General features: G+C 41.7%; 1 protein-coding gene across 1 annotated transcript in view; it reads left to right on the plus strand.

The window, feature by feature from the left end:
- The first annotated feature begins 275 nt into the window (after positions 1 to 275).
- The window catches only part of SLC2A9 (solute carrier family 2 member 9), a 91,056-nt gene continuing 65,596 nt past the window's right edge, over positions 276 to 25,735 (plus strand). The window contains exons 1-6 of the mRNA XM_010227659.2: positions 276 to 327; positions 5,002 to 5,087; positions 10,222 to 10,320; positions 16,366 to 16,526; positions 21,279 to 21,403; positions 22,682 to 22,827. Coding sequence (XP_010225961.1) covers positions 5,025 to 5,087; positions 10,222 to 10,320; positions 16,366 to 16,526; positions 21,279 to 21,403; positions 22,682 to 22,827 — 594 coding nt within the window. The 5' untranslated portion in view covers positions 276 to 327; positions 5,002 to 5,024. The remainder of the gene's footprint in view (positions 328 to 5,001; positions 5,088 to 10,221; positions 10,321 to 16,365; positions 16,527 to 21,278; positions 21,404 to 22,681; positions 22,828 to 25,735) is intronic.

Raw genomic sequence — 25,735 nt, forward strand, 5'->3', positions numbered from 1 at the left:
GAAAGAAAGCTTTTTCAAGTTGTGCAACAACTGAAACAAACACTTATTTTAAGGTATTTTTATCATAAAAGCCAATTTGTTTCTATTGGGTAGAAAAAATACCTGGTATGAACACTGGTTGAAGCATCTTGCAATAATTACCTATTACGGTTAATTATTAATTACTCCTGAAAACATATAAAAGAGTTAAAACTGGCTCTAAGTGTAATTCAGTAATTTAGCCATTTCTATTTCAGAGAAGAGGGCTGTTGTGCCTGTCCTAAATTTGCTTCTGAACTGTAATGATCTTCAGAGAACCCTGAAAACGAAGACTACTTTGGGTAATTGGTGAGTAATACCCAGAAGCTGCAGTTGATAGTTTGGACCAGCTCCTCAAACTTGGCAACATCCTTAAGGGTTCAAATCAGGGAGGGAAGGAAAGATTTAACCTAATATAAACCAGTTTTGTGAAATCTGTACCAGTGAGCAAATAATTTCTCATGCTAATCAAATAAATACTCAGCTTCTTACTAAACAGCCTTTAACTCTGATAGTCTTCCTCTCCTTATTTATAGATTTCTAATGGAAAATTGTTTCAGCTTTTCTCCTGTTTATATAAAAATAACTTTCGGTTTTAAAATAGAATATTTCTGCTTCTCAGTAGAAAAGATCAGACTGTGAACTGTATGAAATACTGAAATTGGAATATAAAATATTGATTTTCTTGTAAAAACACATTAGGAGTAATGTTGCAGACAGATGGAAAAAGAGATGTATAAATATTGCAACAGTGTATCAACTGGTTACTTAAAAGAACAGGTATTTCTGGAAGCTGGAGTGTTGCAGGATGCCAGTCCTGGACACTAAGTGGCACTGGAATTTGTCAAATTAAGATCCTGCCATACCTGAATCCAACAATAATACTTCAGTGTGGGAATGGTTTGACATTTTATACCACCAATGTAGGAAGCATTGACTTGCAGAATCTTCCTTGGACTAGAATGCATCTAGTTTAACGAAGCTACTTGGCCAAAAATTAATCCTTTCAGTTCATGGTGGAACTCAAGAAGACCTATTTTAACCAGATAGTTGTGTCATTTGGGGGGATCTGATATGTAAAGTGTTCCTGATCTGGGTAACATAAAAACTTTACATTTAGTCTTCAAAATGGGTATTCTAAGTATTCAATCTTCTCGTTAACCTAGGGTAGAATTCTTTTGTGTGAGAGTGTGCAGGTGTGATTTGCAGTACCAGACACAGAAAAATCTTCATTTAAGCACATTCTGTAGACTATTGACAACAGCATCTGTCTGGAAGCCCGGGGAAGTACTGAGCTCAAGCTCATTTCCTTGTGGGAGTTTCTCCCCTTCTGAAGGGCACAAGTGCCCAGCCAAGGGGATTTTGGCTATCACCTGAGTGCAAGAAGGCAGCAGCAGTAGCTTTAAGCACACAAGCTGAGGACAGGAGTAAGATTCAAAACTTTTCTTATTCACTCCATTTTACTAGCGTTTTGGGATTGAATTAAAATAAATAAAATAAAATAAAATTATCTGAAATTCCTGCCTCTTTCTTGTATAATGCATAAGGAGCTAAAGTACTTAAGCTGGATGATTTTGCCCTTTCAGATCAGAGACAGGGTGTAGAGAGGAGGGAAAAGCGTACTTACCAAGAAGAGATGTTTGCCAAGGGAGATTTAATTATTATATATCCATCTACTATGGCACAGGGGGACTTACCAGGTTGGGTTATTTTTACACCAACATTTTTTCCAAAACTTTGCAATTCATATGCCATTCTAGTGTTGTCTCCCTGGTGGTTTTTTTTTTTTTTTTTTTTTTTTTTTCCGCCTTTTAAAACAGGCGTACCCCCAATCACACTACATGCTATGCTTCAAAGAGGCTTACTCTGAGGACTGCAAAGCTGTCCTTTACAACCTCTGGGAGACTGTGTTGATTTATAATTACAAACGAATTTTATCTGCTGGAAGCTGCTCTTCTGACTATTCGTCATTTCCCCTGTGTGTACTACTGCAGAGGTAGTACATTTCTGCATTGGAGATGGACAGGTGTATGCCCATGGTGAGGAATTTTTGTCCCTAGAACCTTTCAAATTGCAGATACATGTCCTGAAGCTGGCTTACGTTGCCTCTATCGCTCCTGGAGGAGCGACTGGCAGCCCAGTGCAAGGCCAGACCCATGCAGACAAGATGGTAAATGGGTTCTGACTGGCTACAGGGCCAGGCAGTGCCTCATGCTCAGGTCTGTCAACAAAAATAACTGTGCTATTTCAATAATTTCATCCATTTTTTACCCTTCTTAGTTTTAGGGGGATTCTTAATAACTGTGGCCTTTAACTATACCTTTCTGGGTATAGTTGTGGTCATCCCCTGGACAAGTTTGACATTTAATATAACAAACATGACTTTTAAAATCTGAGTTCTTCTGAAACTGTTCCTTTGAATACTTACTCTTTGTAAACAAGATAACTTTCTGATAGCATTTGTTTCTCCTGCATCTTGTAGTTATTCAGGAATTGCTACATGTTCAATAAAAATGCAAAACCCAAACTAGACTGCAGCACATTTCCGCATTGCTTAGTCCAGTCTGTGCTACAAGGCATAACGCTCCCATTCTGCTCTGCCATGGCCAACAAATCGTAGGAGCTGGCTGGATGACGTTTCCCACTAACAAACTCAACCTATGTGCAGTTGATAAACTTGAGTAGGTAAGCAAACTTTTAGTTCACAAAGTTTAATTGGAAGGTGCCTCCAGCTTGCTTTGTGATTGCCTTTTGATTAATTGTGTAAGTCAGGGAGTGGATATGCCATGATAAGGAATAAATAATGAATCTTATACTTCTGAATCCCCAACATAAGCAGTGTCCCTGCTACCAGCAGCAAGAACCTCACTTTCTCTCCAGTCTCTCGCACTTTTTTCCCCATCCCCATTTTAGCAAAAGGCCAGCAGCAACAGTGCCAGTCTCAGACTTCCACTGCCCTAAGTGAAATGTTTCTTCTGGATGCTTTGGCAAGCAATTTGGAGACCTTGAAGCTTGCTCTAAGCTTTTAAATGTCTCCTCTCTCCACTTGTAAATTAGATTGCATAAGTAACATTGATGCAAGATTTCAGTCAGTTATACTCCCTCCTTGGACCAAAATTCTTGTTTTCTGCACACACTGGATGTCTGTCCCACGTATGGTAACATTCCCTTTTTGGTAGTTATGTGGATTTTGAAAGTTGCAAATCTACAGTGACCTGAAACATAGGAGGCATAGTTTGCAAGTGAGCATTGTTAGCTGTTAAACTTCCCAGAAAAAAAAACAACAGATTATGACTATACACTGTTTATCCTGTAAACTCTTAAACTGCAGTTTGATCTGCCAAATATGTAACACTTCACTAATCAAATTATTTGCCTGAATATTTCCTTGTTCATTGCCTAGTGACCTAGTATGACTGATTAATTTTGACACGCTTGTTAAACGTGGCTTGCAACAGCAGAACTGTGGATGCTAAGACTAAGGAAATCTCTGATAAAGTGGAATTTTTACCTTCAAGGCCCTTTCTGAAGAGCAATTTAGCAGGAATTCACTGAAGCCGTTTGCACCAGAGGGAAAGGAATTGTTTGCAAGTTTTCAGTATTGGTTTTACTGAGGGGAAGGCAAAAGGGAAGGATGGATATTTCTCTGTTTTTAGTGCCTATAGGGTGCTGTCATCTCTCTAGTTTCGGATGTTCTAAAGTTCAACTTGAGATCTTGACACTGTCTGAAGAGGTGATCCAGTTACTGCCAATGGCAGATCTTCTGTGAAAAAAAAAAAAAAAAAAAAAAAGGATTTCTACTTAGAAACACCTGCTGCAGGTATCTTGGCCTCTACAGGACTTCCAACCCAACTTGCTAGTCGGCAAAATGATCCACATCTGCCAAAGCTAACTATCTTGTAGACTCTTGTCTACAAGATGTCTTGTGTTTGAGACCAGATCTATCATTACCATTTATATTGTTATGCTGTCATAATGTCCAAGTAACGAAAGATCATGCTGTCTTCAAGAGGCTTAAACGGAATAGGGCAGTAATCCTTCCAGGTGAATTGAACTGGTGAATTACTCAAGATCATACAACAAAACACAGTATAAAGCCTGGATAATCCAGTGTGTCTAATGGTCACTTTCTGCGTAGATTCACTGAATAATTTCAGCACTTCATCCCATTGCAACAAAGCATGTTCACCAAAGGGCCTGACACTTCAGTGGGGGTGATGGAGCACTGGAATGGGTTGCCAAGAGAGGTTGTGGAATCTCCTCTGGAGATCTTCAAACCCCGCTTGGACGCAGTCCTGTGCCACATGCTCTAGGTGAGCCTGCGCGTGCAGGGGCGTTGGACTAGATGATCTCTAAAGGTCCTTTAAAGGATTCTATGATTCTCTGATTCTATGACACCATAGTTTTTTTGTAGTTTTTTGTTTTGTTTTGTTTTGTTTTTCCCTTGATTTGCTACTTTGTACTGTGCTAGGAAATACTATGCCAGCTCCAAAGGACCTGTAGCCCTCTGAGGAGACAATTTAAACATGCTTAGCATGTGTTTTCTTGGTTGCTTTTGACTATATTCAGTTTGCTGCTGCCATGGATAGGACGTCTTCTTGGATGAGAGTCAAATTTTTGAATCACACAGAATCACAGAATGGTTGAGGTTGGAAGAGACCTCTAGAGATCATCTAGTCCAACCCCCCTGCTCCAGCAGGGACACCCAGAGCACGTGGCACAGGGTGGCATCCAGGTGGGTTTGGAAGATCTCCAGAGAAGGAGACGCCACAGCCTCTCTGGGCAGCCTGTTCCAGGGCTCTGTCACCCTCACAGGAAAGAAGTTCTTCCTCATATGGAGATGGAGCTTCTTGTGTTTTAATGAAGTAGCTAATTCCTCACAGACTTTTTCAAGGACTTCTTCCTAAGCCAGGTTTATAGTTTTATTAAAAGAAAACAAAAGTCTCAGCCAAATGCCACAACTTTCCCTCTTTTCCTCCTCAGCTATTGACTAACAAGGTGACAGAATGGAGAATAACCAGAAAAGCAACACTGAGATGAAAGAAAATAAGACAGTGAAGAAAAAAATGGTGAGTGATTTCCACAAATCTTGTGTCAACACGTTTATTTGCCATTTGGGGAGAAATTTGCCATTTCTCTCTATTCAGAGATAGAAAATAACTATTTGTAACCTATAGGAACAAAGGCAGACACCAGTTTAATTTCCAGCTCTATAAACACAGGAATATTGCTATTTCCTTTCTCCTTCTGGTACCTGAACTGCTGCATATCTGCACAACAGTCCTCTAAGCTCCTTCTGCGTTTCTCTTTATACGTATGTCAGATTTTGAACTAGCCAAAAACCAGCTGCCTGCAGCCAAAGTATTCTGGGATGGAGTGACTGTGACATGATTTAAAGCCTCCCTTTTATGGGAGAGAGTCTATTGCTGAGGTCAGGGACAACCTTCTAGACAAGGATTTCTATGCCTTCTAAAGGAAGGCCTGCTTTGTTTCTCTCTCAGCTTTGTGTCTGATGCCATTGTTCCACAAGAACTTGCAAAGCTGAATAGTTTTCTTCTCCTCTGATGCGTAAAAGGAGGGTAAACTGCTCCTTCTTTCTTCTGGAACAGGGAGACTTGAATAAGGGAGAGCTGCCAGGATTCAAATTTGGGGGCTGTATAGAGTAGCACATTTTTAGCTCCTGCAGCTCTTCCTGTGGTCAGTGATCATAAAAGGTCAAAAACATGGGTGAGAAATTATGTATGCCTTAATCATACACAGCCATACGGTTTGTGTTTGAGTGTGAACTACTTACTTACACTCTGCTTATTAAAAATCGAACCACATAAAGCAGAGGTCTCTCATTCTTCTCTTTTAAATACACCCCAGAGCTTGATTTTTTTTCTAACTTGACTCTTCCATTGCTGATGACCACTTAAACAGATTATAAATGATGACCCGATCCTGTATCCATGCTGATGTGTCTCATTATGTACACTAATTTCACATGGTAATGAGCAGCATCTGGCTTTCTATTCACACACTGCTTGGCCTGCTCCAGGGTTAGGACACTTTGAACTTTTCACATCCTGGAGCTTGCTGCACTTGGTGGCATCACTTTGTGTCTCTCAGAGGGCTCAGGCAGCAGGGAGGTATGGAGCACGTCAGAGGCGGAAAGAGCGGATTTACGCCAGCATGGACTGCAGACATTTGGCAACAGTTCCCAGCCGTACTCAATACTCCCCTGAGTCACTGTTGACTAGAAAGGGTAGTTTAACTCTTATCAATTCAGAATTTCCAGGTTTACAAAGAGGCACCTCCAGAGGTAGCAGCTGAAAGCTTTATCTTCCACAGGTGCCAAACCCAGCCTGTTATAGTGGAGTGAGTGTGTCAAACCTCAACCTCCTGAGGCGGCGGAAGCATCTACATGCCCTGTGGTTAACACGTGCATTGGATGTGGGTTTGGGGTTGCTTAGAGGTCTTGTACTGTCTTCTGCTTCCAGCTTTGGCAACGTGGTGGGGGAGTCATTGCCCCTTAGTTAGCAGCCGCCTCAGGGAGGTCAGCAGGGGTTCGCAGGGGCACCCGCAGGGAGGGAACCCAGCCTGTCCCGCTCGGGCCACCCGCAGGACTGCGGCGACCACCACGGCTGACACTCGCGCCGCCCGCAGCCCAGGGACCCGGGCGCTCGTTTGAGTCCCAGCTCGCTCTCTCCCCGCAGCCCGGGGACACGGGCGCTGGTTTCAGTCCCGGCTCGCTCTCCGCCCGCAGCCCGGGGACACGGGCGCTCGTTTCAGTCCCGGCTCGCTCGCCACCCGCAGCCCGGGGACACGGGCGCTCGTTTCAGTCCCAGCTCGCTCTCTCCCCGCAGCCCGGGGACACGGGCGCTCGTTTCAGTCCCAGCCCGCTCTCTCCCCGCAGCCCGGGGACACGGGCGCTCGTTTCAGTCCCGGCTCGCTCGCCACCCGCAGCCCGAGGACACGGGCACTCGTTTGAGTCCCAGCTCGCTCTCTCCCCGCAGCCCGGGGACACGGGCGCTGGTTTCAGTCCCAGCCCGCTCTCTCCCCGCAGCCCGAGGACACGGGCGCTGGTTTCAGTCCCAGCTCGCTCGCCACCCGCAGCCCGGGGCCACGGGCGCTCGTTTCAGTCCCGGCTCGCTCGCCGCCCGCCCGCTCCCGGTGCCGATGCCCGCCCCCCGCACGCCTGCGCCATGGAGCGGGCACCGGGGCCGCCGCTGCTGCCGGGGGGGCGCCGGGCGGGCAGCAACGTGAGTAGCGGCCGGGCGGGAGGCGAGGGGCCCGCGCGAGTTACGCGGGCCGGGGGGGTCCCTGCGGCCCCGGGGCCTGCGGGCGGGCGGGCAGCGCTCGCCCCTGGGGCGCGGGCGCCGGCAGGGCTAAAAATAAAAGCGCAAATGGCGCGGAGGGCGCGCGGAGGACGGCGCGGAGCGGCCCGCCGGCAGCAGCGCCGCGAAGGGGCCCCGCGCGCCCCGGGGCGGCACCGCGGTGACCGAGGCGCTCCGGGAGCGACGTGAGGTGAGGTGGCTGCAGCAACGTCCCCTGGAGCAGGTAGAGCTCCTGATACGGACCCGGGGGGATTTGCAGTTTTGCTTAGTTTGACACTGTGCTTTAAACAACTAATCAAAGTACGGTACTCTGAAAAATGTTCTCAGGGCTGAAATGCAACTCGTCACATTGTTTTTAAAAAGAGAGGATTTAAGACTCAGGCTAGATAAGTGTTATGTTGCATGCTGACTGAAAAAGGGAAACTGGAAAGAGCATTTCTCAAAGTTATCAGAGTGCTGTGCCCTGAGAGCTGTCATAAAAGCAAAGAAATGTGGACTTTCACAGGTATGCAGTTGTCAGGTATCTGGAGGTCTTTGCCCCGAAAAGGCTTACAAGTTTCCTTAAAGGATAGTTATTGCTGTGGCGAGAGTCACACCTGCCTGCCCGTGCTCTGCCAGCAGTGATACATGAGCCAACTACTGGCATTAAAATAAGGGAGCACCTTTGCAGGAGGTGTGGCTATCCTATTTATTTATTTATTTACTTTCCCCCCAGTCACTATAAAATCGGCTGTTTTTATGTTGTTTTAAAGTGTTGCCACAGACTTAACATTTTTCAGAAGAGTATCTTGGGGCTTTTTCTTTCTTTCTTTCTTTCTTTTTTTTTTTTTCTTCCACCCCTCTTCCTTCCCCCCCCCCCCCCCCCGCCCCGAGTTCTTGCTTCATTGGCTTCATTGTGCTTTCGTCTCTTATCTGCTGTGGTGAAACTTGAGCAAATATTTAAAATGGTGTGCGAGGACAGGTCATGGAAAAGTTGAAGTTGGTGCTCCAAGTACTGTAGAACTTTGAATCAAGAAAACACATGCTTTTGTGGTGCTTTCTGCAGTAGACTACACTTGAAAAGTTCTTAAGATCAAGTAGACTCCAAAACATGCTACCTGCAGCACTTGAAGGTAAGGTAGGTGCAGGGTCTTCTAATTTGATAGCACTTTTTCAGATTTGCACTGCATTGTGTTCCAGTTAACCCCACGTGCATGCCATGCACCAATGCTGAAAGATGCAAGTGTTCACTGGTGTTTTTAATAAATACTATATGATGTGTCTGAAATGTTTTGTTTATTTTCCCCCTAAGGGTGCTAGCTTTTGGGGAGCACCCCCTTAGAGATATTGCATCAAGACTGCTGCACAGCACCTCTGAGCTTGTTTTCAGCACCTGTGAAGTCTTTGGGAATGATGCAGGAGAGCTCCAGGTGTTGGAAGAGTCACTCAGTGTCATTAGTTCAGAGTAGCGGTAAATCCTGTAGGTGATGGGAGCTTCATAGCTGGGAGCTTTGTAGGTGGAAGCTGATGAGCTATCATCACTGAGCACCCAGTGCAAGATGTTACTCAGGGAGAGGTAATGAAGAATGTTCCCATTCTTCATCAGCAATGTAATGGTGCAGAACTTTCTCTGTGTGGCAGGCTCATTTTAAGAAGCTGACTAGTAATAAGTAATTATATTTGGCATAAGCAATGAACTCCATGGGGTATATTTCCTACACAAAGCTTCACTCCCTGCATAATTTCCTCTTGACGTGCCTGGGAGTAGGGTGGCTAATGAACTGTATAATCTCTTAAAAAGTGGCCACAGCATGAAGTTAAGAAGCACAGAAGTTAAGAACCCTAAGCTGTTCTGCAGGAGGGATTTGTGAGCCCTCTTGGCTTCTCCGTGAACCCACGAGCCATCAGTGCCAGTGTTCCTGCATGGATGTTGGCATGTGCCAAAAGCCCGGGAGTGCTCGTTCTCCCCTCTGGCTTCAGTGAGAGATCAAACAGGGCATAAAATGGTAGAGAAGTGTGCATTAAAGTCACCATTGTAACACACCCTGGTGTCAAGAAAGGCAAATTGTCTTCCATAATCTACAAAAGAGCATCAACAGCCAACCACCACCAAAACACTACAGAATTCCTGGGAAAAATGGAGCGTGGGGTGGGGAATGGTGTTGGTCTGTTCTGTGGCTTCCTCTAATCTTGTGGAAGAACTGGCTTGTGGGAAGTTTTCTTGGAGAGGACAGAAATGATCCTGAAATCCAAAATTTTTCAAATCAGCTGCCTCTAATTGCAGTATCTAAGCAATCGTACCCTCTTTTCAACAATAACAGAAATTCCTAGCAAAGAGGAGAGCAGGGGAGGGGGTAGCAGGAGAGGAGAGCTCAAAAGGCCAATCCTTTTGGTGTGTCAGTGTGGGGAAAAGGCATCTCCACCACACTGTGTTTCAAAACCTAGCTTGTCACAAATATTTAATTTCAGTGCTTCTTATAAAACTGGGGAGTGTTCAATCTTGCAGGTTTCCTCCTAAATAAACTTTACCCAGAAACCTGCTGCATCAAACACATGCCACAGCTTGATTCACAGCAGTGATTGTGTTGCCAAATAGTTTTCTTTGCCAAGCCTGTGCTTTTGTAACATCTTACTTTTTGCCGTGGGATACTTGCAGCAGAAATCTGTGACATCAAAAGAAGTTTAAATGTTCTCCGATGCCTCTGTCCTCTTAATATTTATTAAGAGACTATCACTTCAAATTTCCTATTCCTTGATTTGCAGAAATAGTAAGTGTTTTGACCTCTATCCTTCAGTGAGGAGATCTGTCTGCAGGAGCTATGCAAGTTCATACAAGGAGCATTTAAAACCCAGTATGCAATTTTAGAGTATGCTAACTATTGCTATATTTTTCAATGTTTTTCAGGATTGGTCTGGCAGTCTTATTGTAGCCTCCCTAGTCGGTGCTTTTGGGTCATCCTTTCTGTACGGTTACAACCTCTCCGTCGTGAATGCTCCTGCGGTGGTAAGTGACGGTGCTGACTCTGATAGAGTAGGAACTCTACATCAGTAGAGGGCAACCGTGCCCAAATGTTGCACAGCATTCTGCCATATAATCTTCTTGATGTGCTAGGAGAGGTTAAATAAACTGTTGTAACTTTTGTTTACTGGAAGGGTTCTTTCTGCTGCTTATGGGGCTTTAAGACAAATTCAGTATCTGACGGGAGATTAAAAGGCTGCTTTTGAGCTGAGGGAGTGCACAGGGTTTCTTTTTTGTTCTTGTCAAGCCCAGACTAACACTATATCTTCTTATATGCTTTTTATGTCATAGGTATTTTTATGTCTATCTGACTGCTGATAGTGGCTGTGCTCATATTCAGCAACTCTTGTTCACACTGCTCTGTTCCAGAGGGTTGCACAACACTTCATGCCTGAATTCCAGGGACTATAAATAACGTCTCTTAAGCAGTGAGCCTCCCCTTTTGCATTACATGGGGATGCCTCATTTGTTGTGTGCATGAAGCTGCTGCATTGAGTGTCTGCCGGGTGCAACACATGGAACGTGTCTGAGGAACAGTGCTGCCTGATCAGTCTGCCTTACTTGGGTTTGCTTGATTTGCAATAACTGATATTTCAACATCTGAAAGTTTTGTGACTACGTCGGCAGTCCAGAGAGCCTCATAATTCAGTCAAGTGCAGCAGTAAGCAGTGCAGTGAAACTGCAAGCAATACTCTTTTTTAAAGAAAAAAAGAAGTAATTCCTATATTTTGACATTTCACTTAAAATTCTATTTCAAAAAACATTCTTTTCAAATAAAAAAAATCTTTCTTTTTAGCTCTTTCTTTTATTGACATCAGTTAATAAATGTGTGGCTAGACTTCCACCTGAACACCTTGGCCATATTAAAAATGGATACAATAATTACGCAAATAAGGAAAGAAGATTTTACAAAAAAAAAAAAGTTTCATATGTTGTAGTGGGTAGACAGTGGAAGATTGGTGGGGAGACAGGAGCTTGTTGACTGTTCATTATTCCAGCTGCCAAATACTTGGTGTGCAGAATCCATAAGGTAGATTGTGACTTCTTAGACTTCTGCAATACAGGCATCCATCTGGACTTCTGTATTCCTGAAAATTACTCCTTTCCTTGTTATCTGTATACCTCAAGAATTATTCCCTTGTTATCTGTAGTACATGTGCCAGTACCCTGTACCTCATATTGCAACCTATTAATTTGCCTTAACCCTCTCCTCCTCTGAACTTTACCAGGCTCTGTGGTACCTGGGACAGCCTGATCACTTCCCTGCAAGGTTCCTGTCGTGTTTCTGGTATTTTAAGATAATAAACATTTAATAGCCTTTCTCTGAAGTGATGTCTTTTACGTCTGCTATTCCAAGTATAAGTTACTGCCGCTAATATGTGTATTGTGTTTGATAAATTGACAAGTAAGAGGATTATGAATGGACATGCCCTGTAGGAAGTTACAATTACATACTTGATGGTTCTGGGAATTTTCAGTTCCTTCGGTAATGATAAGACAGGACAGACAGATTGGATGTTTATCCAGTATAGTATGACAGTTCCCATGCATCACTCCACCCTGCAGTCATCAGGAGGTAAATGCAGGTTAGAGAGAAGTGAACTTTTGAGAGCAACAGTATTGATGGTACTGGTGGTACGTGTCCTTCCTCCACCAAGTCAGTACTGTCATTATAGCAGTGAGTGATTTTTTTTAATGGATTGTCCTGGGAATCAGGGCTCTCCTGCTGTTTTCTACAAGAGTAAAAGAGAGAAAGGGTGATAGGAAATGCTGCCTGGCAACATGTGGGTGGTTAGATGTGAATCATGTAGTAATTATAGTGGCAATAAAAGTGCAGGTGAGGAGGTCAAAGGTGAAGGCATATCGCAATTTAACATCTAATACTAAATTCTGTGTATCCTGGTTAGTTGTATTTCTAACTATCCATTTTTGCTTGAAATCCTTCTTGGACTGTAGCTGGTCACCATATTGGTGGCCTTAGTCATATACTTGACAGGTGTGTGTGGTCTGCCCTGTTCTAATGAGTTGTTTCAGTGGTTTTGATGGAGAATTTAGTGTCTTCCTTATTTGTGTTAATGTCCCATGCATATGCATGCCACAAGATAACCCTTTGGGAACAGTGATGGGGTAGAGAAAATCACAAGGGAGCCGATTTTTAGATGCAGATAAGCTTTTATAAAGGTGCTGTCTATATTGAAAATTCCAGTATTTTCCGAAAGTGGTAGGCTGAGTGAGTAAGGAAATTGGCAGGGCAAATAACTTGAACTGACTTGTTCTGGTCATGTGCGACATGCCGCCTGCATTGGTAGTGCTGAGTATCTCTGTGTAGGGTGCTGGGCGTCGTCTGCTCCTGGTTACTTCAGTTAGGTTCCTGCCAGTGTCTTGGAGGAGGAGGCCTTAGAGGAGGCTCTGTATGGGGCTAGGAGAGGTATTTACAAAGTGCTTGATAAAGACCATTGACTCAAGTGTGGGCTCTTTCCGGGATACTGGAAGTGAAAACCTCAGCATTACCACAAAGCTGTGGGGAGAGAAGTATGTTTACGAGTGAAACTCTGAAGAATGACGTTTGGAAATTCCTGAGGTCATTTCCTTTCTGTGCTCAAGGCTACGCCAGCTCTTGAAGCAGGAGGGAAAGTCCCGTGCGGCGCTCAGTGTTCTCCTTAGTGCGAGTCACCTCATCAGGCGTGAGTGTCAGACAAACCTCTGCCGGCTTGCCAGGGAGAAATAAACTACACGAGGTCTGCGTGGAGCTGCCCTGGATCTGCCAACTGGCACAGAGCTGGAGAAAGGGATTAGTTCCCATTCTGACCCCTGTCTTCCTGAGAGACAGAGTAATGGCCCAACACAGGCACGCACCGTGCTTGATTGTATGAGAAATCTAGAATTAGCAGGTTCCTTTGGCTGGTTGGTTTTATAGGCTGTGGGTCTATCAAACACCTGAGTGTGAGGTATGCTAAGTGTGAAATATTATCAGACTTTATTAAACACACACGGGTTCTTTTGGTAATAAGAAGCAAAATATTTTGAGTGAATATGAATTTGAGTGCATATAAGTTGCCTTTTTCTGAGCTGCATTTTTAAAATTCTTTATATGGGCCTCTTCTCAGTAGGGTCTGCGGAACAACAACACAGTGATTTGCTTTGTTCCTAATGCAGGAAGAGAAATCTCTGGTGCTTATTGCTACACAGTTACTGCTTTCTTCCTGCTTGAGTTTGCATTTCTACATTCCTTAAAGACTCGATTCTGGGAACCGACTGCAGGGATGGGTAGCTGACGGAGGCAATTGGGCAATCATCAGTGCGTACAAGTGGGCCTAGTAACAAGGTCAAGGTCATTTTCCTTCTCTAAAGATGGGTTCTCCTCTCCCTTGATACAAGTTACTTGTACTAAATTTGAGAGCTAAGAAAAGCTCCCTTGTGTCTCCATCCCTCACACTGCTACGTTAATGAACAGAATATGAGTTACCAATACCAATCATCTACAATTCCTTGTAGGCTTTGGTTAAAGGATAAGATTTTTGAAAAAGACTATTTTGGCCTTTATTATTATTGCGTTTTGTTATTATTTTATTACTATTCAGACAACTGATTGAAATCCGAAACCATTTCACAGTATTCAGTTGACTCCAAGTAGCTGTGTTGGATTTTATATTTTTATTTTCAAGTGCAACACCTCAAAACCTGCATGTGTTAATAAATTCCCATTTGTGGGTGATATCAGCATGTTTAACTGTTGAATATTTTAGTCTATACTTTATTTTCTTGAATAGTTTCAGTTATTCTACATTTCCTTGTGAACAAAGCTATGTTGAGAGCTACTTTACAAGAAAATTAGTTATTACATGATGGGAAAATAATTTGCATACTATTTTTGGTCATTAGCAAGAAATGCTAATAGTATTCTAAAAATATCTTCTCTTGCTATTCATTTCTATCAGAAATTACCTTCAGATAAATATCTCAATCTAAATTTAATCCGAGTATTGGCATAAAAGAGGATGTGTTACTTGATTTAGTGGCAGATTCATTTGGAACTTTACTGTAGAACTCTTTTAAATAGACCAAGCACCAAGTTGACTATTTTTTTTTCTCTTAAAAGTATGTTCCACAGGACTTTCTGGACAAAATGCTTTTGTGTTTGTTCAAGACTGATAAAATAACTGACAGTACAGGATATGTGTCACAATTCAGCTTCTTTTAAATAGTCTCAGTTGCAGAGGAATTGAAATGGATAAGGTATGAAAAGTTTTTTTTGTAAGATAGAAGCCAATAATTAGATATCTGTACCTGAAATAATGAACAGAAGCTATTGTAGCAGGATGAGAAGTTAGGGAAGAGCTGTTAAGACTTTTGTGACAGAGAATCTTCGTGCCTCAGGAATGTATTGGAGTTCCTCAAAAATTCAGGAGGCTCTTGGACTTTCCAAAGATGTTTGGGAAGAGCACTTACTTGAGGGCTTTTAGGGACATGAAGCCACCGTGGGAGAAGAGCACAAGTCTTGGGATAGTTGAAGAATCAGAAGATGGGGAAAAAAGCCTAATATCAAGTTTTCATTTCTTGAGAGGCAGTTTGTTTTGTAGAGCTCATATCTGGATGTTGGATGTCTGATTGCTTGTTTAATACACCTTTCTCTAACCCTCCCCCCCCCCCCCAAAAAAAAAAAAAAAAAAAAAAAAACTGCTTGCCTTGTTTAGCAGCCTGTCAACAGGAGTTGACAGTGTGACAAAGTCAGCTCCTTTGGACTGATGCTGTGGGTCTTTTTCCACACCTTCCCCCAACCCCTGGTACTTTGAGGCACAAATGTTATCTTTTATTCCTTGGCTTAGCAGGGTCTTGATCTTGTATGGTAGCCAGGCGCTGCGGTATCATAAATACAACTCAAGTATAGACATAACTGCCATTCTTCCTTCAGAACATGAGCTCCAGTTGTTTTCAATTCACTTAATATTTAAACTAAAGAATTGTCTATACTCTTAAAATCCTTTCCCTTTGAAAAATACAGACTAGTAAAATATGCTTATTTTCAAACAGATTTTAGAGCTGGACTGAACTATAAGACTGAAGTATAAAATAGCAATAAGTTATTTTCCTGAATGATTATAAGTACTTTTATTACCTGTGTATATCTGTGAGTCGTTGCAGTTTTGGGATTCGAATATGACTTGGGGCAATGTCGTATTACTGTTGTTGGGCTTGACTCCCTTCTTCCTGTTGAGCAGCCCCAGGAGGATGGATTTTGGAAGGACCTTTTGCATGAGGGAATGAGTCTGGGATGGGCACGTTGAAGACAGAGATGATACCAAAGGATATTACTTGCATTGCAGAAAGTGCCTATACAAATACCTGGGGATAGTCTTCATTTTAAACTCCCCCCAAATACCTTAATTTATGCTTTTGGTTCTCTGTCCTATAAGCCAGGCCTAGCGCTCTTCATGACAGTCTTGTTGCCCTCTGGCAAGTATTTGTGGCAGCTCCCTCCTTTACCTGGGGCCACCAATTTCTGCCTGCTATCCAGTTTAAGCCGTTATTACCTCTACCTGGCAAACTCTAACTTTCCCCAAAAAGCGTTAGTCTGGGATGTCTAACCATGTGTGTGGCCGGTCAGTGAAGTGCAGCGAGGGTGCAGTGATTTGTTGAGCACGAGTGACTTGGTCGTGTGCCTTAGCCCGTGCTCGGGCTGTGATGTGTATCCACAGGAGGGCTCCCACTGCTGTTGTGAGTGTTGTGCCGAAAACATAACTTGTATTGCCACTGCTTGTTAGGAGTCTCTGTTCTACAAGTTTCTTCTGCATTTCTGTCTACCTGTGGGATTCTCGTCCACCTTTTTTTTGCTGGCTTGCGGTTAGAAGTGTGTGTTTTGATTCAGAGGTCATCTGTATTGCAGTTGCATCTAGAGGTGAGGCTCAGCCTTTTGGAGCAAGTTTCAGGAGGTCCATCTCTGCCAGTGGCTACAGTCTCTTGTGTTATTTTTGTTTTGTTCTTAAAGAGTGATTTTTATTTATTTATTTTTACAAGTATTATTTTTTTCAGTATATCAAGAGGTTTTACAATGAAACTTGGCAAAGAAGATATGGCTCCTCGATGGAGGAAAACACGCTGACGCTCCTCTGGTCTATAACTGTCTCTATTTTTGCCATTGGTGGCCTTGTGGGTGCGATCATTGTCACTCCAATTGTGAAGTTCTTTGGACGGTAAGTGTGTTTGAAAACTCCTATCTAAAGTTGTTGTTTATTTGGTCTCTTTAAACAGAATTTGTTATTTCTTTTGATAACCCCCTTTATTCCCGCTCCCCCACTGCCTGCCTCCCACTCTGGAAGAGGGCATTTCTTGAAAAAGAAACCTCTGGAGAGCTCTATTAGAATCCAAATTGAAAAATTTTGAGATTATAAAAATTTGGTTCTAAATAAGGGTAAAATTAATACTTCTGATCTCAGTATGCATTGTCTGACTTTGCAAAAGACATGTGTTCTGAATTGGCAGTGGGTTGAGGTAACAAGGAAGTCAAATAGTCAGGAGTGCAAGAGGAAAATACTATAAAACAAGAAGCATTTCATAAAGGATTGGCAGACTCTTGTTCAATCAGTCTGCTGAGTTTCTCACCCTACACAAATAAAGCAATCAACATGTCTCATTTGCTTCGCAACAGCATTTGTTGTCTTTTGGTAATAAAAAATGTTTTTCTTTTTTCTTCTTTGTGTCAACTTAAAACACAGTTTGAGAAAAGCAGACTAGGGTGAAATTGCTGTTTCTTGTTTCCACATTCTTAGTGTCTCCTTCTCTGCTCAATGCAAAGCCATATTTGACTAATGGTAAATCTCAACCATAGAAAATCCTGGTACTTTGGGAATGTCTGTGTCCATGTGTGTTGGCATTTCCCCAGTAGGTGACAATGAGATATTTTCCATCAAATTTGTTTTATCCAATTCTCCAAAATTTGTAATTTCACTGTGCTTAGCAGAGAAGCCACTGTAACTTTCACCTTAACAGCCTATTGCATCTTTGGCTTGTATTTAATTGTAAATTCTTTACTAGTTGATAATTTCCATTCAATTAAATCATTGAGTAAGATAATCAGAAGTTCAAATACATAGGCATCCACCTCCACTGTTCTTACTTGTGTTCTATAACTTGACTTTTTTCATCATTTACTTTATATCTTTACACTGTGCTTTCCCAAGCCTAATTCTCATCTCCCTTGAATCCTGTTTGGATGTGGGTTTTGTTTGTTTGTTTTTGTTTTGTTTTCTTCACCTCAAACTGTGTGATTCGAGGTTCTTCCATTTCATGCTCCGCGCAAATCTTTATTCTCTGATCTGTACATCTGTTATCCACTCTTCATTTATTTACTCTGTTCCATCATTTTACCACTTGAGTTTCAATTCTTAAATATTTTTCACAGTCACTTCTCTTTCAGTCTGGCAGCTTCTTCTGCCAATTCATCAATTTAGCTTTTATGCATCCCTTGAATATACGAAACTATCCCTGACTCATACTGATTAATTCCTGAAAGTGTCACTGAATGGGCTGTGCTTCATTTAAAAAAAAATGAAGTTAAAATGAATTCAGAGAAGATCTGAATTTTTGCTAAAGAGTGGGATGGCTTTGTGTGCAAGTTTGTTCAAGTGGGGCTGTATGAATACTCAGCTGTATGAATACCACTTTGCTGTGTGCAGGTCATATTTCCAAGGCAGAATTTTAAAGCTTGGTGGCTCTGTCCCATTTACTTGATTTATACCTGCAAGTCATGAAAACAGCTCTTACAGATACAGTGTAAGAGTATTTGATTGGGGTTGGAAGGAATCACACTTCTTGCAGACAGATCCCGGGTAAAGGCCACTTATCAGAGTGTGATTTTTGAGTTTGCTGTGTCTGGCCTGGGAAACAGACAGACACGTCAGTACAGTAAATGAAGAGCATTTCACCAAGTGCTGACAGGACAACAAACAGACAGAACAGTACGATACTTGTACTGTAAGATTGTTCAAGTGGTGGTTGAAGAGCTGTAGGCACATGCTCTACTTACACTGATGTGGAATAGTGAACGAAAGGGAATCAACAGCATTAGTCAGAAATAATGCATCACTGTGAAAAGGGCGCTCTCATATTGCTGTGAGATTAATAACATAATCATCAAAAATGATTTGCATTACCAAATTGTATATATTTCCAGCGAGGTTTAAGGTAATTTTTTTTCAAAGAAAACTTTTATTCACATTCTCATTTTCAATAGTAATTTAAATTGTCTTCTACTGCTGAAGAGCAGCTGTGGTCACAGATCCTAAACATGAAGTGCTGTGTACCAATGGATGCTGCTAGGGATGCTTGCAAAGGAGGGGTAAGGCCTACCCCCATGAACCATTTTGAGTCTGAAGAGATTAAAGGGCTTTGTCTGGATTATTTTTGTAATGCTACAGCTTCTTTTATTCTGAAGTGATCCACTGTACTTAAAATGGTGATCAGTATTCATCTTGTTATTGGCTTTTACAGATAGCTATTTAAACTCCTAGTTTTACTGTCTTTTTTTTTTTTTTTAATTAAGGTATTATACTTGCTCCCTACCCTGAACTTCTACATTCTTTCTTATTACTGAATTTTGAGGCAACAATACATTTTGTCACAGTTTATTAATTCTAGTCTCTAAGTAAGACCAGTGCAGCTGTGCAGCTGTACCTGGTAGGACTGTTATGGTCTCTGGAAGCTGGGGCAGGAACCTATGAGAGCAGGTGACAACTTTGAAATCACAAGATATTAAATTGTCTGTTTTTTGCAAAAAGTCAAGGACAATTCTTAGGGAAGGATTTTCAAGTGTGCACAATATCCAAAATATCTAAAGTAGAAAAAGGAAAAGAAAATCCTAAAGTTTAGATCTATTTGTGTCTAGCTAATGGGTCAATTCTCTGTCTTGACTGGGAAGCTAGTATAAATAGTGATTTACTTATTTTTTGTCTGAGCAAATGGCTCTTCCATTAAGACTGTCTTACACTGAGTACAGAATTGGAAACTGCATTCACAGAATTATGCCTGCAGCTACACAGATACTTAGCCACAAGAGAGAGATGGATTTTGGTACCAAGTTGCAAAATTTACGCTTCAGCTTAAGATGTAACCACTTGTGACAACTCCTCTGTGTTCAAACAATCAGAAGTTTTTCGAAGGAACTTCCTGCTGGAAGGAATGCAAACGTTTCATCCCCAAAGCTTTATTTCTTTCGGCTGGAGACAATGCTGAATTATTTGATTAGAAAGAAAAAGTTTCACATTTAAATGGACAGTAATGTAGTGTTTTTAGTGCAAAAACTGCGATAGAAGTGGCTGGCTACAAATGGTTTGATTAAAATACACATGCTATCAAAAGAAAGCAGTGATTCTCTTTCTCTTTGGTCCCACTTGGGGCATCCCGAGGCTTCACGGCTAATGACTGACACATGCCTGGGAGCCAGGAGGGCGCAGAATGAGGGAGGCAGCCTGAGCCCGGGCTCCCGTTCCTGCTCCTAACACTGTTTTGCTTTAGGTCGAGTCCTCTTTACTCTCTCATCTTCTGTTTACTAAAGTTCCCCATAAAGATGCTGATGTGCGCTATAACCTGCAGCAGGGTTGGAACATGAAATATGCTATGTTAGAGATAGGCATAGTATTTATGCTTTAGCATGTCTTGTATACCACCTGGACTCTGTGCCATCACTTTAGGATTTGGGAGGCAGAGGAAATGATTAAGCTGTCCAGCACGTAGGTTAGCTTTCAGGCTTGTGCTGAAGTAGGGTGTGAGTAGCAAACACAGTTATTGGTTTGTCTGAAGCTTCCCGAAGGAAAGTGTCTGCTTCCATGTTCTGCGAAGTGTGGTGTATTTATATTACTTACAGCAGAGTTAAACAGCATCTGGGGGTTTTTGGGATTGTTTTTTAATATGATATTTTCTCTAGAGTAACACAGTTTGGAGTCTATGTGACCAGGAAAGCATGGGGACTTATTTTTGTAGCGATCTTGCATATAGGATGACCTGACTGGAACTGAGTTTATGGAGTAAGTCTTTGAGCTCTGGGCAGGTTTGCTATTTAATTACTCCATACAGAGTCACTGTGATAGAGCTTTGTGTCTTAGATCTTTTTTTTTTTTTTTTCCAGAAAAAATCTGACTTTGTATATCACAGTGATAGGTCTGTGAAATCCAGTGTACAATTTCTTTTATGAAGTATCTTTTTGCACAAGTTACCGGACTTATGAGTCATATTGAAATAAGGAGCCCCTCAAACTTGAGCAGAAATGATCTCTGCAAAATGAAAAATATAAGAAATAAAGTGTGTGGTATAGGGCTCATGAGAAACTGAGATGTTTAGAAAAAAAATAAGATAGATTTTTCACATTGGTTGTTTCTGTAACAGATTTTTTTTTTTAATTTCCTTGAAGTAATTTAACATAACTAATGCTTTTTGGAAGATTTATTTTGTACATATTTAATACTACGTGTTTAAGGCCAAATTATAATAGCTTAAATATGTCAGTGCTTGAAAGATCTCCAGATGTCAGGAGCTATAGATATAGCATTAATATGCCTAAAATCACATCAGTTTATTACTACTTAAAATATATTGTTTCCTATATATGATTTGATACACATACACAAATTCTCGGATATGACGCATGGTTTTTCAGGGGTGGAGTTGTCATGCCTTTGAAGTACAGATCTTTTGACTATCATATTATTTATTTAAAGGAGGTGATGTATGTTCACTCCCTATATTTGATATAGGTTTGGAACAATATTGATATGGTGGATATTTGAACGTAGTGTTGTGTTTTGGAACCCTATCCAACAGGTAGGAGGCAGTATTTGTTAGGTGGTGCTTAATTTTATTTATAAATATTTGACAGCCTAGAGTTCTTTGAATATGACTAGGGTTTAACTGTCGTGACTTCAGTCCCGATGTAAACTATGCTCTCCTTTCAGGAAACGTACCTTGCTGCTCAATAACATCTTTGCAGTTGTGGCCGCGCTGCTGATGTCCCTCTCTCTGTTGGCGGGCTCCTTTGAAATGCTTATTCTGGGTCGCATTATAATGGGTGTTGATGCAGGTAAGCTCTTCTCGTGATGTACCTGTGTGTGACGTGTGCTGTGTGCAATCTTCCTGCCGTCCCCTTCCTGTTCATGAAGCATGTCAAGGACCAACCACGCTGATTATTGCAGGGACAAGGCAGCAGAGCAAGGATCAGAGGATCTGACTTGCAGCGAAGATGGGCACTAGCTGCAATGGTCCATCCTGTTTGTTCCTTCCATTTCCTCCCACTGCTCCCAGAATATGTGAACCCCTGGGACTTCATGCAGCGGGAATCCTTTGGTTAGAAGTGTGTAGTCTACTGGTTAAAACTGTTGCATTTAGGAGTTATTTGATCCCAAGCCAATACCAGCAGGATTGACTTGAAGGCATTAGAAGACTGACATTCCCTTCTAGCAACATCATCTTCCCAATTATGGAGTTGTTATTGCTCCCTGCATCGAGCAGAGTGCTCTAAAATACTCAGTAATTCCACTGATCGCTGCATGGTGAGAAATATTTACCTAATGTGGCGCAGACTTCTAGATGAATTAAGAAGATTTTAGCCTCTCAGTATAATTCTGTGAATGTAAAGCATGGGACATGCCTCGACCTCTGCATCACTAAGCTCAGCCTGTGTCACAGCTAGGCACAGTCTGCGCTCCCTGGGATTGTCTTTCCCAAACAGTGTGCAGCCTCTGGGCAGTTCTGGTGTTGGCTGCAAACTCTCATCTTGGATTACCCCCGAGCTGCCCAGAGTTTGGATCTCTGTAGATACTGTCAGTGTGCTGAGCAGGGTCAGGCTTTTTATGCCTTCTGGTTTGGAGCAGCAGTATCCTCCTTGTTTTATGCCTGCTGTTAAAAGTTCATTGTGGCTCTTAGCCTGTATTGAGAAGAACATCTGCTAATACTCCACACAGCAATAATGCTTTCTTTGATACTGTGTGTGTTTGACTCATTGCTAAATGTCTTTTTTTTCCCTCTTACTTGTACCATGTTAACTTGATTTTGCTTATTTTGACATAAACAAATTTAAAAGGTAAGATCCAGTCTCCTGGTGATTCTGAGTAACCTTTGCTGCTTCTTTTCAAATAGCAGTCTACACACACCTCGACAGAACTGCAGTACAGATAATCAGCTTGATGGTTATTAAATGGTGCAAGAGTAGTTAGGCATGCAGAGAAAATAATTCTTGTTATCTGTGGATAGACTTTGTTCTATTCTTTGTAGCTCCTCAGCAACAGACTCAGCTTCTCTCAACAGACATATTAAAAAGGCCGTTAGACTCCATTTATTTTCTTTTTTCCTTCCTTCACAGGCATCTCTCTGAGTGCCCTTCCCATGTATCTGAGTGAAATATCTCCCAAGGAAATCCGTGGTTCATTGGGTCAAGTCACAGCAATTTTCATTTGTATTGGTGTTTTCACTGGGCAAGTGTTGGGGCTGCCGGAAATATTTGGGAGAGTAAGTATTTAAGGCAATTTTTTTTCCTGCTGTGAAAGAATACAAGCGTATATTTTGAATGAGTTCTTTACAAAAAAGGGACCATTATGTTTTGTTTGGAAGCACTTTGAAAAGAGCTTTCTTGTAGGCTTCTAAAAATACGTGTGTGTGTGTGAGTGAGGGGTAAATGTGGCAAGCAGTTTTACCAGCTTGAGTGGCTTCTCTGTGCATATGGGTGTTTTCCCACCCTGCTCCCATTTCTTGATGTACTTTTCTTTTATGATTTGCACTGCTTTCCGGTTTCTTTGGGTACCACAAAAGCACCTAGAGTTTTTGCATAATTCATTTATAATTCTTTGAAGGGAGCTTCAGAAAGCGTAGAATTTTTACAAGAACTTAATTACAAAGACTCTTGCCCAATGATTACAGTGCTGTTTGTGATCTAGCCACTCTAATAGGCCAGTGAGTAAAAGAACAGGCAAGTATGGAAAGAGGCAAATCTCTCATGAATGAGGTTATGCTGCTGTCCTAGGCTGAAATTAACTCGGTGACCACTGGATGTCATCATTACTCTGAATAAATGGATCTCTTGTTTATTCACGCTGGCACTTCGAAACACTTTTCATCTGGAGGCAAATCTTTGAAATAAACATAGCCACCCTCCTTCAGGGAAATCCAAATCTCTTTCCAGCAGCTGATCCAAGTGGTAAAGAGCCCAGAAGTGAGAGGAACTTGTCCTCCTGTGGTTGTCCACATCCAGCAGCTTTGGAGAGGGGCGACTCCAGCTGCCCGGGTGCTTTTAGTTTTGTCTGACCAGCTCTCCTATTCTGTCCCTTTACCCTTGTTGTCACTTACCAGCTTTAGCTCTTCAAAGGTTTGATTCAGCTGACCCTTTTGTTAAAGGGCAGATATTCTGCCCTCCAGGCCCCTACTCCCAATTAAAACATCTTTCACTGTCTTTCAATGTGTATTTGAGCCATGTCTTTCTTGAGAGGCTAATCTGTTCTAAACAAGGGTATTAGATGTCAGGAGGCTGATCCAACTGCTTGGAATACTTAGCAACACTAAGGTAGTACACTGTGATTTATGGACTGAGTGATTGCTTTTTAAGCACGCATGCACCTCCATGTGTGAATGGGAGAGGCTTATTCGTTGGTTCCAGCTCACTATGGTTAAAATTGATCGTTTTATTTGTGGTCTCCTCTTCATCTCTCTCCATTTTTGTCATTCTCCCTTATGGAAGTTGTGATGCTGCTTTAATAGGCAGCTAATTTATATTAGACTATGAAAGATAACTGTTGATTCACGTAAAATGCGATACCATTTTTCTGTGTGTGTTTTTTTTTTTCTTCTTCTCCCAAGATGTGAGAGCGATGTAAATGTGCAAAAGTGGCAAAGTTTTGGCTGTTGTAAACTGGCATTTTTCCAGCAAAATCAATGGAACTGTCTTGATTTTTCCAGTTGGCTTCCTGCATGTATTTTCCTTTTTGTATATTAATAGCATTTAGCACTGAGTGGGTGTTTGTACAAGGAACAGAAGTCCCTGCCAGGGGGAACTGCTGCAGAGAGTTTGTGTTTCAGTGTGATGGCTTCACGTCTGCTGATGCAGGGAAGTGTTCAACATGATGGTGTCTCCTTTTTGAGTTCTTCAGCTCTTGCAAACGTGCCTTCCTCTTTCCATTCGCTTTAACCTAGCACACATCTTGCACACATTTCTGTCAATTTGATCCAGTTCAAAAGTAGGTTCGAGGCATTTGCAGGATATTTCATGTTAGCTTCTCCTTGATTCATAGGTTGAGTCTTTTATTCACTAGTGATGTAAAGCTGCATATCAAATTGTTGCCAGCTTGCTCTATTTGCCGTTTTCTCATGTTGGAGAAAACTTTGTTACATTTGAAGTCGTCACGGTTATGGCTCTACAGCCACCATATTTTGGAGAAAACTAAGCATCCATTGTATCTTATCAAAGATTTTTAATTGGAAACGGAGAGAAATACGTATTTATAAAATGCAATTTAACTCTAATAAGATTGAAAAGGAAAGCTTCTTTATTGTGGCTTCAAATCTCATAGAGGCATTTTTTGGTTGTTTTGTGGCTGGTTGATTGCTTCTTTCAGAGCTGTCTGGAAGTAATACTGATTACAAGTATTTGTCTTCTGTCCAGGTTTCATAACAATCTTCTGGGTTCCCTCAGGCATTTCTTACTTAATAACTTCTTAGATATTTTTTAAAGTTATAATCATAATATCTAAGCAATGATATTTTTGAGGAGTAGAGGAATAGAGGGACAGTGACCTGCTTTTTATTTAGTTGTTTTTGTTGTTGTTGTTGTTTGTTTCTTAATAGAGTAATATATAAGATTTATTTCCTCACTGTCCTGGAAATATTTTGGAGGAAGTGGGAATACTTCTTTATTTTTTTCCTACATCTCACCTTGTTGACATGAACTGGCCAAACGCTTCTTCCTCCAATTTTGAAATCGTAGTCTAAGCAACCAGGTGCACACACACAAAAAATCCATTAATGATTGTAAAAAAAATTAAATACAGAAACTCTTTTGGATTCTGAATATGTAGACTTTTATTCTATTTGTCTTCAAAGCTACTAATTTTAGAGTACCGAGCCTGTAGAAAGCATTCCTTTAGCAGGCTGGTTATTCCAAAGGCACAAAGCCGTAGTCACAACATTGTCCCATCTTGCTATGCTTTAATTTTTATTATTATTATTATTGTTCCCTTTCCTATACTCTTCCACCCAAATTTCAAGCAAGCAGTACTTTTATTTATAGCTCTGGTTCTGTTATATGACAAAATGCACTCTCTGCCTCTCTCTGAAAGCTTGGGAAATTGCCCTGTGGTAAAAGGGGGCTAGTGATCAGAATACTGAAGGCACATAGGGTTGTATAGCACACTCAGCTGTTTGTATAGGC

The sequence above is a fragment of the Tinamus guttatus genome, unplaced genomic scaffold (genome assembly GCF_059628265.1).
Source record: "Tinamus guttatus ecotype Peru unplaced genomic scaffold, ASM5962826v1 Tinamus_guttatus_pri_ptg000052l, whole genome shotgun sequence".
In the NCBI taxonomy this organism is placed as follows: domain Eukaryota; kingdom Metazoa; phylum Chordata; class Aves; order Tinamiformes; family Tinamidae; genus Tinamus; species Tinamus guttatus.